At 34.8% G+C, this 21,385-nt stretch overlaps 1 protein-coding gene across 1 annotated transcript in view; it reads right to left on the bottom strand.

Moving 5' to 3' along the window:
* The window catches only part of AGMO (alkylglycerol monooxygenase), a 332,471-nt gene that overhangs the window by 188,325 nt on the left and 122,761 nt on the right, over nt 1–21,385 (bottom strand). Inside the window, exon 6 of the mRNA XM_029233709.1 lies at nt 21,279–21,374. Coding sequence (XP_029089542.1) covers nt 21,279–21,374 — 96 coding nt within the window. The remainder of the gene's footprint in view (nt 1–21,278; nt 21,375–21,385) is intronic.

The following is a 21,385-nucleotide window of genomic DNA, read 5'->3' as shown; positions in this document are numbered from 1 at the left end:
AACTCTAATTCTATTTTTTCCCCAATTTTGGAATAATATGTGAATACCATATTACATTTCTACCCTGCAGTTTTTCTATCTGCAGACTGGCACCAAAATGCGAAAATATATTATTGAAAGGCCACAGAAATCCTTATAACAACTTACTTTTAAGAAAGAAGGCATGAGCTTATAGTTATCTGTAAAGTTCTTTCCAAATAAGAGATGCTTACAAATATTCACGCATCCTGTCTGAGAGGAAAAAATTATAATAGGGAAAATATGTCTTAAAAAGCATGTGTTTTACAGAATTCTCATTATAAAAATGAATGTGCTAACAATATGATAAATGCTGAGGGGCGACTGGGTTGAGGGTGAAGTGAAATGAAATCTCCGTAGCAGAAAAATGCCTGCATTCAGATGAGCGTAGGTTACAGTGACGACATTGACTCTAAGTAATCAAGACTTCTCCTTACAGCATCATGCGTGATTGATGTTCCAGAGGGACCCATACCACTGCAGGCCTCTGGGTTTCACTGCATCAGTATTTAAGGGAAATGCTAAGCCAGCTCCCAATACATTTATCATCTGATATAAAAATCATTGTCATGTTATATTTAACTAAGAAACATATGCTTGAAGTGCAGACTAAAAACAGCAAAACTTTTCAGGTAAATTAGTGGCAAGATTCAGTGCAAACCCAAACTAAAATTAAATGGACTAACAGTTATATTATGATTACTTGCCTTTTTCTTATCTAATTTTCTTTCTTTCTTCCTTCTTTCCTTTTTTCCTTCCTTCCTCTCTTTTTAACTTTTTCCTTCTTACTTTCAACTATCTATCTATCTATCTGCCTTTCTACCTATCTATGTATATGTGTATGCATGGGTGTTTTTATATTAAAAATTTGGAGAATCTTTTATTTGGAAAGATCTTTACAATTAACTATAGGCTCATGCATATCTTTTTGAAAAGTAAGTGATTATAAATATTTCTATGACCTTTCAATAATGCCTTCCAGTATTTTAGTCCCATTTACAGATTAAAAAACCTGAAGGACAAAAAGATTAATGTATATACATATATTTATTTCTATTAAATATATTTATTATATATACTAAATATTAAATACAAACTCAAATACCAATCAATGACAGTTTTAGGTACCAAACTGCCAGTAAGGGTTTTCTATTAGGGTTGGAAATAATCTGTTTCAGAGGATTAAAACGTGTATTTATAAGTCCTTATCAAAGTCTTTTATTAAAAGCTACTTGCAGAATAATCAGAGCAAGAAGTCTCTTGTCAGGGATTCCATTCATTCTGCAAACATTTATTGAATTTCTATGAACTTTACTAGGTTTTAGAAGTAAAAAGAAATAAAGCGATATGCAGGTACTTCACATAGGAAGCTTATTTACAGTCCAACGGTCTCTTCAATGGAAAGGTAAAGCTATTTCAGAAACAAAGCTTTTCTAAAAACTTATCTTTCTCGTAAAATTTTGTGATTTTGCGGGAAGGATGAGAAAATCATTCTTTTTTTGTTTTGTTTTGTTTTCAATTACAATGCACAGCAGAGACATTTGAGCTTACAATAAATTTGAATATGTAACTGGCACAAGAGTTATTTAACAAGAAGCAAACTGAGTTCCTTTTCCAGGTCTCAAGCTGAAAACTACCCTTCATAGAGATATATGCTTTTGCTTAGTTTTCTATAGTGCTGCTTTGCAAACAGTCCCATTGCTTGTTGCCAGAGAATGCTGTAGAGAATTCTCCCTTGTTCATAAACTTCATCTGACTGTATGGAAATTAAAATAACCTATGTGGGTTTCATTTATTCAATAGGTATTTACTGAGTGCATATTTTATGGAAAGTACTGTGTTAAGATCTTTCGAAAGGTCACGGAATAAGCCAATGGAAATTACAATTTATTAGCAGGTAGTTTATTAATTTAAAGGTAGAATGAATGACAATGTTAGATTTTTATTGTTTGCATATATATATTTATGTATGAATAGGTTTTTCTCTCAAAAAAAAAATCTATAGCAATTCCTCACTTAAAGTTTTAGAAAAAGGATAAAATCCATAAATACTACAAGTCAACATATTAAAATAATTTTACTTCTTGTTCTGAATTAGTTGATCTTTAAACACCCATTGTTTTCCTTATTAAAAACTTAATCAATCTGAACATTTATGGATAAATTTATACTGTAGAGCATCTGGTGATGAAATGTAAAAATAAAATCTTAATTATACCCCCCACTAGATCTGCTGTGTTAATTCAAGACAACACATTCAAGTATTTAGACAGATGGTAGTGGAGGCTATATTAGCCTCTGATTTCTCTACAGGGAAGCAAGAGAAAGCAGAGCTCTTAGGATCTGGGCTTGTCTGCCTACTTTCACACTTTGAAATCCTCGACAAATGCTGATTTATTCACAGCCAAATGTTTTCCTATCTGATTAGGCAGTTTTCTACTTCAGTAAGCATGTAATATGGAGGTAGCTGAATTTCCACACTAAGGAGTGAAAAAACAATATTTATAGTTTGGAAATAAAACAATCTGGAGGAATCAGGACTGTTGGGATCATAAAGAGCTTCATAGGGAGTAAATTTTTGATGAATCCATACCACAGGGTTAAAGAGTTAAAAGCTTGGTTTTAAGAAGAATGAGACTTGGCTATGTTTATACAATAAACAAGGGTTTTAAAGAACTGTGTTTGTAATAAATTACCTTGAAGGCTGACTCTTGTCACTTATGATTGTATTATTCCTCAAACAAGAGGACAAGAGGTGGACAAGTTAGCATTCTATTTGAATTCATCTCAGCTTACATTTTGAGTAACACTTTTAACTTTTCCTTAGAAAAATGAATGTAAGTAGCTGCTGAATGTGTTCCTTCAAAGGGAGGTGGATTCCAAGTGACTTCTATAAAGCAACACCAATTAAATTGACCTACGAAAAATGGGAAATATTCATAAGCATAACTATGTAAAACTTCATTCTTGTGTAACATCATTTTATATTTACCAATTTGGTCACTCAGTGAGAAGAGGAACCACATTGTTATTAGTGGTAGTAACATCATGTTAAAAGAAGGTAACTGACAAACTGAGAGTTTAGGTAGTTCTTACACAAACTCCAAATGTTTGACTCATTCTAAGGCTCAGTACATTGTGTCTGCCATGATGATCATATTCCCAATTTCAGTGTCGCTTTTACATTCATTAATCAACAAATGTCAGTGATTACTGACCATGTACCTGGCAGTTTCTAAGCATTAGATATAAATCTGCATTTTAATGTTTACAATCTCATAGGTCAGATCTCCTGTCACTCATTATAAATTTTAGTCTGTTAAATATTTGTAAATACCAATTGCTTAAAGTCAAATATCATAGCATGATTTCTCAATTAGTTGTTTGGAAGCTACAAGTATCTGTTTGTCATAAATTAATTTGTCCTGTTCCTACTTGCATATTTTCCTTCTAAGGACAAGCTAAAGGACAACTTCTCCCCTTGTCCCTCAGAATTTATTAAAGATTTATTTACTTACTTTTTAACTGTACATCATATCTTAGTCAGTTTGGGATGCTGTAACTAAATACAACAGACTGTGTGGCTTAAACAACAAACATTTATTTCTCACAGTGATAGAAGGGAAGAAGTCCAAGATTAACGTGCCAGCAAATTTAGCATCTTGTGAAAGCCACCTTCTTTCTGTATCCTCTCCTCTTTGTCTCTTCTTCTATGAGCACTAATCCCATCATGAGGGCTCCACCTTCAAGACTTGATTACCTCCTAAAGGCTCCATCTCTAAATATCATCACTTTGGGGATTAAGGCTTCACCATATTAATTTTGGAGGAACACAATTCATTCCACAGCACATGCTCTCTGATCCAAATCTTTGCCATGGGTACTCTCTTCTTGTTTCTCCTTCTGCTTCTCTTCAATATGTACACATATTATAAAGAATCTGGTTAACATGATGAATTCATTCATTCATGAAAAAGATATTTACTGATAATCATCCAAGTTCAAGACAATGGGAAAGCAAAGAGGTATAAAACATAGTCTTTGTCTTCAAGAAGTTTACTTTCAGCTCCTGCATTCATTATGCTCAAACTTCATCACAACAATGTTCAGTCTAATCTCTTGGGAAGCTTGCTCAAGTTTCCTACTCTTGCTCTCCAGGGATTTAGATTCTGTGGTTCTCAGAACGGGACCATGATTCTATATCTTGAGTAAGCACAAATAATTCTGATGCATGCGGATGACGTGCAACAGTTATACCTGCTTCTATTAGCTCTGTCTCTGTGTACCAGTTCCAATACGCAGGGTTTGTTTTGTTTTGGTTGCTTTTTTTGCTTTTTCATAATTGCTATTGGTTGAAAGCGTATTATTTTCCAGACTATATACTTAATACATGCTATTTCATTAATCCTAATAACACTCTTACGGGGTAGGTATGACTACTTTCAGTTAACAGATTTGGAAGCAATGTCAGAGAGTTTAAATAACTTTACTAAATGTCCACACGCATTCATTCAACAAACATGTCTTGAGCTCCTATTAAGTAGGTACCTTTTATATTCTGGGAACACACTAGTGAAGAAGATGTACAAACCTCTAACAGAGGATAGACTTCTCTTTGAACTTGAACAAGACTCCCTTGTTCCTGAAATGTCTTTCTCTTCAATTCTGGTTATAGATTCCGATCTTATTTCTTGTGTCTGAAGGCCTCCAATTCCAATCTTTTCACAACAGATATTTGAATATGGTGATCTATGAATTTTTAAACAGTTTATTGATAATCTTCAGGAAACTCAGTAAAATTCTTGATATTTTGTCAAGTTTCTTCCTTTGGCAAAGAGTCACCAGAATCCAACAGTTTCTGGAAGGAAGCTGTGATCCTCAAAATGTTAGTAATAAAGGGTGCCAACCCAGGTCAGAAAACTGGAATCGCTCTTTGGCCCAGAGTAGCTGCTTGAGAAATATTTTTTGAACATATGAACTTCAAAGAGATTTACATATCTAATACATGTGGAAAAGCACTACTAATTTATACAAGAATAAGCAGGGTGGGGGTGAATTATTTTAAAAGGTAACTGTAGAACAGAAGATTTCTTCTAGAGAGAACATGTATAGGCTACTAAAGAGATCAAGGAGTTGAAGGTGACACCAGGATTTGATCTTGACACTGTCTTCAAGTAGCAATGGAAACAAAGAAGAACAGCTGATTTGAGGTGAGAAGAGCTGAAATGGAATATGTTTTAGAAATGTCGGCTCAGAGTGGTGTCAAATATTCCTATGAATATGTTAAGTCAAACATTCAAAAGATAGATCTTAAATCCATAAGAAAATTCGTATTAGAGCTATAGACTAAATATGCAATTACTCGAAGACAACCTAAAACTGGTGAAGTAAATTAAATTCTAAGAAGGAACAATACTGAGAGAAGAAAAGAGAATTGGAACCGGAAATTCAGGAAGAAGTCAAACAGAGTAAGGGAGTAAGGAGAGCACAAGTGCTGAGAAATGTCTCAACTTATTTCAAGAACAAAAGGTTTATGATATTAGGTACTATTGGAATAAGCACTGGATAGAAAAAAAGCATGAAAGTTGATTTTTGTTAAAATAAGTATCTTTCAAAAGCATATATTTTGAAATAGAACTTACTCATTCCCCCAAGTTCCGAAAGATATGTAATCATCACCCTCAAAAATTTACACTCTATTAGGGGAGATCCGGCATAAGTATATTCTAGATATAAATACAAGTATGTATACACATATGTTTACTAATATCTAACACTAATAATCATTATCAGCAAGTTACAGTTAATTGTCTATATAAATACTGTTGTTTGTTTTTGTTAAAGTTTGTATATATTTATATAATGTATGTACACATACACGTAAATAGATGCTCACATAATAGATGAGGGACACTTTCTGCTGTCAAGGAACTCAGAGAATAATGGAAGAAGCAGAGTTAAGCAATAAATACAATACAGTGGTGTAAGAATTAAACTTCACCATTATTAACTGGATGCTTCCTATGTGCAACAACTGATATGTTATCTCATTTATGCCCTCCCAACAGAGCCCATGCTTTTTATCATTAGCTGCCAATATGGAAATAGGACACGGGGTAGTGTCAAGAAAAGTGCACTCAACTTTAACTAAGAGATGAAAAAGTGACATTCCAGAGGAAGTGGTAATTGAGTTGCATCGTGGGGAATGTCTGGAAAAAAGGTATCACAGAGAGAGCCTATGCAAATACAGAGGGAAAAAATGTGTTGGGCATGCTTAGGGAGCAAAAAGCAGTGTGGTTTAGCTGGACCGGCTAACTAATGGAATGAGACTGGAGAGTAAGCAGGGTCATATTCTAAGGCTGCTAAAATCTATGTATGTATTTAAGGTGTTTGATTCTATCTTGGAGGCAATAGAGAGCCATTTAAAAACTTCTGTTGCTGATGTTTGTTTCATGTTGGGTGTGCCCTGATACTGCTTGGGTTCTAAAATGATCACCACAGTTGTATGCAAATATATAGGAGAGGAAAGAGTCTGCAGGAATAGAAAAAAAAAGGAATTTTGTAGTAACCATCTACGTAACAGATGATAAGAGCATAAATTAAGGCGAGGCAGTAGAAACAAAAAGGGGAAGAGAGATGAAAGAGCTGTTTAGGAGGAAAACACAACAAGTGTACAATGAATACCTTAAGAGAGTGAAAGGGTGTGCTAGTAACAATTATGCCAGAAAAAAAAAAGGTATACATTGGGGCTGCACCAGGCAAACTGGGACATTACCAAGAGATGTGAAATCAATGATACAGGATTTCAAAGGAGGAAAGGAGAGAGAATTGTTTACCAGGTTTTGAGCCACAGATCTACTACAAACTAGCTGCAACAACATTAAACAAGTTCATCTCTATGTAGTTCAATTTCTTCATTTTGAATGGGGACAACAGGGTTGCATTAGTAAATACATTGTATAATCAAATAAGTACATCTTGTGAAATACTTAGCATAGTGACTGACACATGGTCTGAGCTACATATGTGTTTGCTCTTAATAAAGGAAACACTTTATGGAGAAGAGGGAACTGAGTTGGGCCTTGCAAAATGTATAGAATAGCAACATGTAGAAAATATAAAAAGGAGAGGCACTGCAATGATCATATATCAGATGTATTTGGGAAATGGAAATGGTCTAGTTTGACTGAATTGTACAGAATGGAAAGTAATGGGATATATACCAGGAGATCTATTTGAAAGGCAGTGCGTGAGAAACATAAAATGCAAGAAATTTAGACTTAACTCAGCAAGCCATGGAACATCACCAAACAATTTTCAGCAGGAGCAGCCTGAGAATAGATTAAATTTTAAGAGGGACAAGTAGATGTGTGTGAAGTTCACACAGCAGTTTGGTATAGGTAATATTACAACTGAGCTCTGTCTCAAGTAACCAATAGCCATGATCTTTTCACTGTACCATATTGATTCTTTATGAACCGTGTGGCATTCTGCCATGCTATACTGAGATGTAATCAAATAATTTTGTTTGAAGAAGTACGATGTGTGAGTAATGGCAAAAAATTAGCTCTGAGCCAGCTATGTTACCTTATATAAACTGTAGAATCTCAATATTCTTAGCTTTAAAAGGGATGGTGTTTGCTCACAGAGTTAGTGAATATAAAAATTTCAGTTTTCTAAAATTGTCTGTTAAATTTCTGGTATGGTTTCCTGCTGCATGTACTTCTATATGTTGTCCCCTTAAAATAAAGCTCCATTAACTGAAGTTATTTGAACTTACATTCATTCTTTACAACCTGTAAAAGTTTAATTGGTCTTTAGTGACTCAAATTATTTTATGGGAATTAAATGAAAATTTTTTGCTTGGCACATACTCAGTGCTTAATACATGGTAGCTATTTTATTATAACATTAGGATCAGAAACGACCCATCTACAGGGAAGCTGTATACTGTAGTGGATGAGAACAAGGAATCTGGATCCTGACTACTGGGTACAAAGCCCAGCTTTCACATTTACCAATCACATGACCCAGAATAAGTTACTTAGTATATTTAATTGGAGGAAATAGTATTCGTATTTCATAGAGTTGCTTTGAAGATTTAATGAGATAATATTTGTTAAGATGCTTAAAATTTAATATTTTCAAACATTTTTATAATGCAATAAAATAAGGTAAATTTAATTTTAAAATAAATAATAAATCTAATAACTTAATAAAATGCTGAAAAACTGAGTGCTGGCTAAGTATATGATACACAAAATGAAATAAGTAAATAGACAAACAGAAACGTCATTTAATCATATTTTCCTTGGGATATCTCAGCCAATAACAACTATCAGTAACTGAGAATTATTGGCCTGGGATGACTGTAACTGTTTATTCTCCTAAACTTCTCTTTTTTTTAATATCTTTCAAGCTCAGATACTTTTCCTTCTTCCAGAATATTGCATCTCATTATTCCAGTCTTTAACCCAATTTTGGTTTTTGTTATTACATGCAAGAGTAGGAATGTAATAGGCTAGGCACTCAGTGCATGTCTGTGGGATATAATAATTAAAATATTTAACAAGATATACAGAACTTGGCAAATTTAATAATTTTTTATATTGATTAGTTTCTAAATCACACAAGAAAAGATATTAAAAAACCTGATCAATGCACTTCATGATAACAATCTGAAACTCTTATGGTTAAGAATGAATTTTTTTTCCCAAAGTAAATTTGTGCATTAATTAATTATTCAAGTTTAAAATCCAACTGCATGGGACTTCCCTGGTGGTGCAGTGGTTAAGAATCCGCCTGCCAATGCAGGGAACACAGGTTCAACGCCTGGTCCAGGAAGGTTCCACATGCTGCAGAGCACCTAAGCCTGTGCACCACATCTACTGAGCCTGCGCGCTAGAGCCCATGTGCCACAACTACTAAGCCTGTGGGCCCTAGAGCCCGCATGCCACAACTACTGAGCCCACATGCTGTAACTACTGAAGCCCATGCACCTAGAGCCCATGCTCCACAACAAGAGAAGCCACCACAATGAGAAGCCTATGCACTGCAAAGAATAGTAGCCCCTGCTTGCCACAACTAGAGAAACCCGTGCACAGCAACAAAGACCCAACACAGCCAAAAATTAAAAATAAATAAATAAATAATAAATTTTAAAAAGCAAAAAAATCCAACTGCATTTATTCTTATTAGTAATTCATACTAAAGTATGTATTATATTAAAATTATGTCATAAAATATACACAAATAATTATAATGATGGCTAGGAATGAATAGTAAGTGACATACAATAAAACAGGTATCTAGAGTGCAGAAATAGTAACAACAACAATAATAGCACTGAAAACATTTTTTAGTACTTTTTATGTGCCAACTGTTCTAATCAACAGATTGTAACATGAACTCTTTTATAATCCTCACAACAATGCTACGTAGTGTTACTGTTTTTATTTTACATGTGAGGAAACTGAGGCATAGGAAGGTAAACAGTCCAAAGTTGCAGTGATGATTCACAACAGCCAAAACATGGAAACAACCTAAATGTCCATCAACAGATGAATGGATAAAGAAGATGTGGTACATATATACAATGGAATACTACTCAGCCATAAAAAAGAAGGAAATAATGTCATTTGCAGCAACATGGATGGACCTAGAGATGATCATACTAAGTGAAGTAAGTCAGAAAGAGAAAGACAAATACCATTATGATATCATTTACATGTGGAATCTAAAATATGACATAAATGAACTTACCTATGAAATAGAAACAGACTCACAGGCATAGAGAACAGATCTGTGGTTGCCAAGATGGAGGCAGGGTGGGGGAGGGATGGACTGGGAGTTTGGGATTAGCAGATGCAAGGATGGAGAAATGGATACATTTGGATACATAGGATGGATAAACAACAAGGTCCTATGGTGTAGCACAGGGAACTATATTCAATATCCTGTGATCAACCAAAATCGAAAAGAATATGAAAAAGAATATATATATGTATAACTGAATCACTTTGCTGTACAGCAGAAATTAACACAACATTGTAAATCAACTATACTTTAATTAAAAATAAACACACACAAAGTTACAGTGATTGTAATAAATGAAGTCAGGATTTAAATTCAGGTAATTTAATCTCTAAGACCCCAAAAGGAAAAACACAGTTTACAGTATGCAAATGGTATTTCTTACTTTTACTGTTTTCAAAAAAAGCACTTGAGATGAATAATTGTGTGTTTACAATACTCATATTTAATTTTAAATAATTACAGTATGTGAAATATTCAAGAATGTCTTCCCAGATGTCACTTTTCTTTATGCAAAATGAATATAAATCTGTTAATGAAAAAGACTTGTTGACTAGCTTAATAATTCCAATACATTTCCCACCTACACAAAGGGCAAAACAACAGCTACAGAGACTTGAGATAAACACGTTTCTCTGCAATTATGACTTAAAATTTATGTCACAAATATTACATATTTCACTCTTTCTCAATGGTTTATTAAAAAGATAGAATAAAATAGATATAGCTAGGTAAAAGAAAGCTAAATTTTTACACATGACTGGGTCTTGAGTAGACCTGATAAGATTTTGAAGAATAGATAAATACTGCCAAACTTCCATGAGAAGAATAATGTTGGATGCAAAAGGGCAATAAGCAAAATACTTTATTAGTTATATCATCAAGAATTCAGGTGTCCTAATTCTCTGCTCATGCTGCTACCACTCTATTGTTTTTGCTGCTATCGTGTTACTTTTTCCTATTCTTCTCTATATGTCCTGACTTCTGCAAATTTCTGGCTTCTATAGTCTCACTAGCTATATTGCTTCAAAATACCACTGTATGTTTCTCATGCTTTCTAACCGTGCACATTACACTCTGCAGTTCTCCTGTATGCTAATTTCTACTGACCCTTACTGTACAGGTCTATCATGAATATATCCACAGAGAAAAGATCTGATTGGGGCAGTTGCATGATTTTATGGTGTTGCTGATGAGAAGAATTTGTTTTCTTCATAGCTTGTCAACTAGATCACTGATGGCAAGTGATGGCAAAACAGTGATGTTTGTTCTTGGTGGATATAGTCTGCACAGTAGGATTCTACTAGAATGGCCACACTAAGTCATGTCCTGATTGCAAGGAAAAGGGGAGCTGGAGGTGGTAGAGCTTGAAGAGAAAGTGCTGGTCCCACTAGGTTAGAAGTCAGAGATCAAATTTTGAGACTGCAAGAGTGACTGCAAATTGAAAGGAGAAATCCTGTGGCACCACAAGGGGAGGAGCCACATCATCAGCTCACATACTGCCCTCAAACTTGAATCTTGAATTAAGAGTCTTGGCTGACTCTTATATTATTCATGCATGGGACAAGACATTAAGGAACTTCCTGAAAAGTTACGAGGGTAATGAGCAGGAATTTCAACTGCTACCTGGTACTGGCAAGAGAAAACTGAGAATTCATATTCTACCAAGTTAAAGGGGCTCTGTAAACACCTTATACAATTCATTAACAAACAAACAAAAGGAGGCTACATGCTCTTTGGTGGGGCTAATGGCGGACTCCAGGAGGGCTCTTGCCAAGGACTATTTCCCAGAACTTCTGCTGCCAGTGTCCTTGTCCCCGTGGTGAGCCACAGCCACCCCCCGCCAGTGCAGGAGATCCTCCAACACTAGCAGCCATGTGGCTGACAGGGCCCTGGTGCTCTGGCCTTGTGTCAGGCCTGAGCCTCTGAGGTGGGAGAGCCAAGTTCAGGACACTGGACCACCAGAGACCTCCCAGCTCCACATAATATCAATAGGCGAGAGCTCTCCCAGAGATCTCTGTCTCAACACTAAGACCCAGGTCCACCCAACGGCCAGCAAGCTCTAGTGCTGGACACCCCATGCCAATCACCTAGCAAGACAGGAACACAACCCCACCTATTAGCTGCCTAAAATCATACTAAGTTCACAAACACCCCAAAACACACCACTGGATGTGGCCCTGCCCACCAGAAAGACAAGATCCAGCCCCACCCACCAGAGCACAAGCACCAGTCCCCTCTACCAGGAAGCCTACACAAGCCACTGAACCAACCTCACCCACTGGGGACAGACACCAAAACAACGGAACAAGGAACCTGCAGCCTGTGAAAAGGAGACCCCAAACACAGTAAGTTAAGCAAAATTAAAAGACAGAGAAATATGCAGCAGATGAAGGAGAAAGGTAAAAACCCACCTGATCAAACAAATGTAGAGGAAATAGGCAGTCTACCTGAAAAAGAATTCAGAATAACGATAGTAAAGATGATCCAAAATCCTGGAAATAGAATGGAGAAAATACAAGAAACGTTTAACAAGGAAATAGAAGAGCTAAAGAGCAAACAGACAATGATGAACAACACAATAAATGAAATTAAAAATTCTCTAGAAGGAATCAATAGCAGAATAAATGAGGCAGAAGAACAGATAAGTGACCTGGAAGATAAAATAGTGGAAATAACTACCGCAGAGCAGAATAAAGAAAAAAGAATGAAAAGAATTGAGGACAGTCTCAGACACATCTGGAACAACATTAAATACACCAACATTCAAATTATACAGGTCCCAGAAGAAGAAGAGAAAAAGAAAGGGTCTGAGAAAATATTTGAAGAGATTATAGTTGAAAACTTCCCTAACATGGGAAAGGAAATAGTCAATCAAGTCCAGGAAGCACAGAGAGTCCCATACAGGATAAACCCAAGGAGAAACATGCCAAGACACATATTAATCAAACTTTCAAAAATTAAATACAAAGAAAAAATACTAAAAGCATCAAGGGAAAGGCAACAAAAAACATACAAGGCAATCACCACAAAGTTAACAGCTGGACTTTCAGCAGCAATTCTGCAAGCCAGAAGGGAGTGGCAGGACATATTTAAACTGATGAAAGGGTAAAACCTACAACCAAGATTACTCTATCCAGCAAGGATCTCATTCAGATTCGATGGAGAAATTAAAACTTTTACAGACAAGCAAAAGTTAAGAGAATTCAGCACCACCAAACCAGCTTTACAACAAATGCTAAAGGAACTTCTCTAGGCAGGAAACACAAGGGAAGGAAAAGACCTACAAAACCAAACTGAAAGCAATTAAGAAAATGGTAATAGGAACATACATATTGATAATTACCTTAAATGTGAATGGATTAAATGCTCCAACCAAAAGACACAGACTGGCTGAATGGATACAAATACAAGACCGGTATATATGCCGTCTACAAGAGACCCAATTCAGATCTAGGGACATGTACAGACTGAAAGTGAGGGGATGGAAAAAGATATTCCATGCAAATAGAAATCAAAAGAAAGCTGGAATAGCAATTCTCATATCAGACAAAATAGACTTTAAAATAAAGGCTATTATAAGAGACAAAGAAGGACACTACATAATGATCAAGGGATCAATCCAAGAAGAAGATATAACAATTGTAAATATTTATGCACCCAACATAGGAGCACCTCAATACACAAGGCAAATGCTAAGAGCCATAAAAGGGGAAATCAACAGCAACACAAAAATAGTAGGGGACTTTAACACCCACATTCACCAATGGACAGATCATTCAAATTGAAAATAAATGAGGAAACACAAGCTTTAAATGACACATTAAACAAGATGCACTTAATTGATATTTATAGGACATTCCATCCAAAAGCAACAGAATACACTTTCTTCTCAAATGCACATGGAACATTCTCCAGGCTAAATCATACCTTGGGTCACAAATCAGGCCCTGGTAAATTTAAGAAAATTGAAATCTTATAAAGTATCTTTTCCAACCACAACCTTTGAGACAAGATATCATTGATGACTGACAGGAAAAAAACTAAAAAAATATAAACACATGGAGGCTAAACAATATGCTACTAAATAACCAAGTAGTAAATAATCAAGAGATCACTGAAGAAATCAAAAAGGAAATCAAAAATTACCTAGAAACAAATGACAGTGAAAACATGACAACCCAAAACCTATAGGATGCGGCAAAACCAGTTCTAAGAGGGAAGTTTATTACAATCCTGTCTCAAGAAACAAGAAAAATCTCAGATGAACAAGCTAACCTTACACCTAAAGCAGTTAGAGAAAGATGGACAAAAAACCCACAAAGTTAGCAGAAGGAAAGAAATCATAAAGATCAGATCAGAAATAAATAAAGGAAACAATGCAACGATCAATAAAACTAAAATCTAGCTCTTTGAGAAGATAAAAAATTGATAAACCATCAGCTAGACTCATCAAGAAAAAAAGGGAGAAGACTCAAATCAACAGAATTAGAAGTGAAAAAGAAGTAACAACTGACACTGCAGAAATACAAAGGATCATGAGAGATTATTACAAGTAACTATATGTCAGTAAAATGGACAACCTGGAAGAAATGGACAAATTGTTAGAAAAGCACAACCTTCCGAGACTGAACCAGGAAGAAAGAGAAAATATAAACAGACCAATCACAAGCACTGAAATTGAGACTGTGATTAAAAATCTTCCAACAAACAAAAGCCCAGGACCAGGTGGATTCACAGGCAAATTCTATCAAACATTTAGAGAAGAGCTAGCACCTATCCTCCTCAAACTCTTCCAAAATATAGCAGAGGGAGTAAAATGCCCAAACTGATTCTACGAGGCCACCATCACCCTGATACCAAAACCAGACAAACATGTTACAAAATAAGAAAACTACAGGCCAGTATCACTGATGAACATCGATGCAGAAATCCTCAACAAAACACTAGAAAACAGAATCCAACAGAACATTTAAAGGATCATATACCATGATCTTCTGGGGTTTATCACACGAATTCAAGGATTCTTCAATATACACAAATCAATCAATGTGATACACCATATTAACAAACTGAAGGATAAAAACCATATGATAATCTCAGTAGATGCAGAAAAAGCTTTCGACAAAATTCAACACCAATTTATGATAAAAACTCTCCAAAAAGCAGACACAGAAGGAACCTACCTCAACATAATAAAGGCCATATGTGACAAACCACAGCCAACATCGTTCTCAATGGTGAAAAACTGAAACTATCTCCTCTAAGATCAGGAACAAGAGAAGGTTGCCCACTCTCACCACTATTATTCAACATAGTTGTGGAAGTTTTAGCCACAGCAATCAGAGAAAAAACAGAAAAGGAATCCAAATCGAAAAAGAAGAAGTAAAACTGTCACTGTTTGCAGATGAGATGATACTATGCATAGAGAATCCTAAAGATGCTACCAGAGAACTACTAGAGCTAATCAATGAATTTGGTAAAGTAGCAGGATACAAAAGTAATGCACAGAAATCTCTTGCATCCTATACACTAATGATGAACAATCTGAAAGAGACATTAAGGAAACACTCCCATTTACCAATGCAAAAAAAAGAATAAAATACCTAGGAATAAACCTACCTAAGGAGACAAAAGACCTGTATGCAGAAAACTATAAGACACTGATAAAAGAAATTACAGATGATACAAACAGATGGAGAGATATACCATGATCTTGGACTGGAAGAATCAACATTGTGAAAATGACTATACTACCTAAAGCAATCTACAGATTCAGTGCAATCCCAATCAAACTACCAATGGCATTTTTCACAGAACTAGAACAAAAAGTTTCACAATTTTTATGGAAACACAAAAGACCCCAAATAACCAAAGCAATTGTGAGAAAGAAAAACGGAGCTGGAAGAATCAGGCTCCTGGACTTCAGACTATCCTACAAAGCTACAGTAATCAAGACAGTATGGTACTGGCACAAAAACAGAAATATAGATCTATGGAAAAGGATAGAAAGCCCAGAGATAAACCAACACACATATGGTCACCTTATCTTTTAAAAGGAGGCAAAAATATACAATGGAGAAAAGACAGCCTCTTCAATAAGTGGTGCTGGGAAAACTGGCCAGCTACATGTAAAAGAATGAAATTAGAACACTCCCTAACACCTTATACAAAAATAAACTCAAACTGGATTAAAGACCTAAATGTAAGGCCAGGCACTATAAAACTCTTAGAGGAAAAAATAGGCAGAACACTCTAGGACATAAATCACAGTAAGAATCTTTTAGACCCGCCTCCTAGAGAAATGGAAATAAAAACAAAAATAAACAAATGGGACCTAATGAAACTTAAAAGCTTTTGCACAGTCAAGGAAACCATAAACAAGACGAAAAGACAACCCTCAGAATGGGAGAAAATATTTGTAAACAAAACAACAGACAAAGGGTTAATATCCAAAATATACAAGCAGCTCATGCAGCTGAATATCAAAAAAACAAACAACCCAATCCATAAATGGGCACAAGATATAAATAGACATTTCTCAAAAGAAGATATAAAGATTGCCAACAAACACGTGAAAGGATGCTCAACATCACTAATCATTACAGAACGCAAATCAAAACTACAGTGAGGTATCACCTCACACTGGTCAGGTGGCCATCATCAAAAGATCTACAAACAGTAAATGCTGGAGAGGGTGTCGAGAAGAGGGAATCCTCTTGCACTGTTGGAGGGAATGTAAATTGATACAGCCACTATGGAGAACAATATGGAGGTTCCTTAAAAAACTAAAAATAGAACTACCATATGACCCAGCAATCCCACTACTGGGCATATACCCTGAGAAAACCATAATTCAAAAAGAGACATGTTCCACAATGTTCACTGAAGCACTATTTACAATAGCCAGGACATGGAAGCAACCTAAGTGTCCATCAACAGATGAATGGATAAAGATGTGGCACATATATACAATGGAATATTACTCAGCCATAAAAAGAAATGAAATTGAACTATTTGTAGTGAGGTAGATGGACCTAGAGTCTGTCATACAGAGTAAAGTAAGTCAGAAAGGGAAAAACAAATACTATATGCCAACACATATATATGGAATCTAAAAAAAAAATAATGGTTCTGATGAACCTAGCAGCAGGACAGGAATAAAGATGCAGACGTAGAGAATGGACTTGAGGACACAGGGAGGGGGAAGGGTAAGCTGGGACGAAGTTGGAGAGTAGCACTGATATATATACACTACCAAATGTAAAACAGATAGCTAGTGGGAAGCAGCTGCATAGCACAGGGAGATCAGCTCCGTGCTTTGTGACCTAGAGGCGTGGGATAGGGAGGGTGGGAGGGAGATGCAAGAGGGAGGGGATATGGGGATATATGTATACATATAGCTGACTCACTTTGTTATACAGCAGAAACTAACATAACAGGTAAAGCAATTATACTCCAATAAAGATGTTAAAAAAAAAAAGAAAAATGAAGGGTGATAATTTTTAAAAAAAGGGCTTCCCTTGTGGCACAGTGGTTAAGAATCCGCCTGCCAGTGTAGGGGACACGTTTTTTTTTTGTTTGTTTTTATTTTTTAACAAAACAGTGTACAGTCTGTGAACTCTAACCAATAAAGCAAGAAAAGTAAATAAATAACATAAATACAGGAAAGAAAAAAAAGGCCATAAAATCATACATGGGAGACATCCTAGAGAATTTTAGTTTACAACTTGTACAAACAATTCTTCCTATAAAGATATAGTAATCTATAAAGTGAGGGATTCGTATAAGAGGAGACAAATAAATCAATGAAAGAGAAGACTAAAATTAGATTCAACCACATATATGGTCAATTTCTTTTCAACAAAGAACCCAAATAACTCAATGGATAAAAGAAAGTCTCCACAACAAATAGTCCTGGAGTAAGAGGATGTGTGCATAGAGATAATGAATTTTGACCCCTACCAAATGCCATTCACAAAAATTTGTTCCATTATTACAGACCCAAAGAGAAAAACTTCCAAAAGAAATCCTAAGATAATTTATTTGAAAGTCTGTGATAGTCAAATATTTCTTAGAGAAAATACAACAAAAGTAACCATAAAATTTTTAAATGATAAATTAATCTTCAAAATTTAATATTTCTTTTCATGAAAAGTCATCAGGAAGAAAATAAACAGGCATGCTACAAGCTGAGGGAACATATTTAAAATACATATATTTGACATTGATTTATATCTAGAAACTACAAAGAATTTCAACAAATCAATTAGGCAAACAACTTAATAAAAAATAAAGAGTTTGAACAGACAATTAGTTAAAGCAAATGTATGAGTGTCCAATAAATACATGTAATACTGTTCAACATCATTAGTTATTAGGGAAGTATTACCACCAAAAGATAGCTCTTAACCCACATTAGACTGGGTAAAATTAATGTTAACATTTCATTGTAATCCTATCTGCCAGCCATCCCAAATATCCCTCCCCTGGGAAAACAGTTTTGTCATTTTAGGCATATGTGAACATATAAAACATAGAGTTGTTTTCTTTTTTAACATATAAATATTAGTATACACTATACCCTGTTACGTAACTTGATTTATTTGGAGATCTGTCCATATTAGTACATAAACAGATCACTCATGTTTGTAACTGAAAATAATGTTCCATGTAGAAGCTTCAGTTTAACACTATAAAAGTCATCGAATCATATGGTTCAAATCTTCAATACCAAGTAATTATTTTTATATTTCTCTGCTCAGGCATCATCTGATATGTATATGAACAATATGATAGGAAATTTAAGTTAAACCAAAGGTAACAGATAAAGTTACTACCGTTACTGTATTATCTAAATCAGCTGACACCCAAATATCATCTAATATCTTAAAAAATAATTCCAATATTCCATAGTTACTAAGTTTAAAACATGTATTAAATAAATATTTTTCTAATTACATCTAGCAAACTCACAAGGAAAGTGTATAATTGACTATGAACTGCGGACACTTTAGATGAATGAACAATAAACAAAAACACTGTCATAAAAATTAAGCAACAGTGTACAGTTTTAAGCAGAATGTTTTGTAACTTTCAAAAAAGGGAAGAGATAGATGCTATTGTTTCTTCATTGAAGTAACTCAAAACTAAGCAGAAAATTTCGTTATAAACTCTTTAGTTCGTTATATGACTTACTTTATCTCTCATTTACAATCTTTCAAAACCATGTTGTTAGTTTTTTTCTTCCTCTTATCCTCATCTGATTGAAGTGAATAAACTTTTCTTCACTTTTAGAAAATCGTACTTCCTTTAGGCCAGATTCCCCTCAATGAAAAGTGATTTTATGGATGTCAGCAGAAGTGAAATAACTGTAAGAAATCAAACCTCCATCCAGGTATGTACAGGGCTCTTTGGTCAACACTGCCACATCTATGGCTCATATATTGTTTCTGTGAATGGAGACCCAAGTATGATGCCTGAAATTAAACAGTGCCAAAGTGGCCTAAAGGGGCTAACATATTTTAGAGTCACAAAGTGGGTATTTTTCTAGGCTGAAGGCCACTGTTTTCAGTTTTTATTTGTTATTTCTTAATCTAATATGTATTAATCTCTAAAAAGTAGGGCAAAAGCATGATAATATATATTTTTTCTTTTAAAAAGGTTAAGCCTTCTTCTCACTCCAGTTCTTTATATCACTTGCTCCTCTCTCCAGAAGCAGCCACTGCTACAAATGTCTTGGCTCTACTTCCTGAGTGGTTCTGTTATTAGTAAACAAATGGTAGTATGCTGTCTATAACAATTAATGCAATTAAGTACACAGCTGTAAAAATTTTAGAAATGTACTCACAGCTAATGTATAATTTAAAATTCCAAGAATCAAACCTTAATTTCAGAAGGTATGCTCTTACTTCTGTGCCGCTGAACTGTAGTAACTATACGCATACAGTACTTGCAAAAGTCTAAAGTACAACACAAGTGAGAGGCTCTAATGCATTGCTTTCAAGTTAGAATGAAGCCACATGGAGCTTCTGAGCTTAAAAAAAATGTCTGACCACTGGCTTTCCTCTACTCCCCATTTACTTCTTAGGATAGAACTCAAGCCCTGGCTCATGGACTTCTCGGAGGGCCACAGGAAAAGGCGAAAGTTACTTAGGCACCATTATTCTGTACCCAGACTAATACCAGACCCAACACATGGCATGACCTAGAGCAGAGCTGCTATAAAAATGTATTTCTCCTTTAACCCCTCGATGTAAATCATCAGAAAGCTTCCTTCCACTGATTTAAACAAATTTGTCTTTGACCTCTAGAGTCAGAATTGGCCTCAACAACTCTTTCAGATGGTTGTAGTACTGACTGTTTGATGTATGTCAGCTACCATAAAATGCAATACTATTTCATGACAGGTCTTCAAATAATGCCACATACGTCCAAAGTCATGGTAACAGTCTCTTTATTCCAAGTAAATCAGTAGCATGAAATACTGCAGATTAATGAAATAATGCACTTTGTTGTATCAAGCTTTGGCATCTAATGCAGCTGTGATTTGTGGTAGTGTTCAACCAGTTGCAACACCTGTCAGCATGCTTCCTCTAGAACTTCAAAAGGCTTCCGATAAATACCAAATGCTTGAAAGGGTTCTAATGTGCATAAGTAAGAACTTTTCAGGGTCTGTGATTTTTGGTATTTAACAACCAGATCAATATGATAGTTCATAAAACAATCAGTTGCTTAATGATCTATCTGCAAACATTCAAGTCTGACAATTTGAAATACCACAGAAGACCCAAGAAATTATATTTGTTCACTTTTCTGGAAGAAAAAACTTATTGAACACTCTTTAAATAAAACCTAAACTCTAAAACTAGAGAAAGGTTTCCAATCAAAAGATATTTAGATAATTTCTTTAAGCATTAAATGTTTTTCAAGGAGTTTTCAAGCAGTTTCCATCGATTGATATATATATGTATATATAAATTAAAATGTATAAACATTATATATCTTATATAATTAAATATTGCTCATTATATAACAAGAAATTATATTATACATATAAATTATTATAACTAGTATATATTAAATATATAAACAAAATATTCACAAATATATACATATATATAAATTTATATCTCTAAATTGAAATGAATTTCAACATCTTTATGTTTAATAAACTGTAATACAGGAAGATATTGTATTGAGTACAGTATTAAAACATTTTGGTACTTAACAGTTCAAAAATTATTTTATTTAATTGAGACCAACTGGCCTCATTGCTTCTTATAAACGTTGCAATATATATTCAGTAAAAAGGAATAAAAATGAACACATGTTTCTCCTTAAAGAAGGCAAACAAAGGTTTTTCTTACACAATAAATCAGCTGCTAGTGGATTTCTAGGACATTGCTTTAGGCTATTTAGGTATAAAACTTAAGAAAAAAAATTACCTTTGTGTGGATCCAAAACTGGTAGAGGAGATTGAACTGAAGATGAACAGCATAGACTGAAGGTGGTATGAAGAGGGCCAGTGGAGAGTAGAATATCTGAAAGATTA

Source organism: Monodon monoceros, unplaced genomic scaffold, assembly GCF_005190385.1.
Source record: "Monodon monoceros isolate NGI ecotype Baffin Bay Population unplaced genomic scaffold, NGI_Narwhal_1 Super_Scaffold_2, whole genome shotgun sequence".
Classification (NCBI taxonomy): domain Eukaryota; kingdom Metazoa; phylum Chordata; class Mammalia; order Artiodactyla; family Monodontidae; genus Monodon; species Monodon monoceros.
Note: the sequence above shows the minus strand (reverse complement) of the source record. Positions and strands in the feature narration are given on the sequence as shown.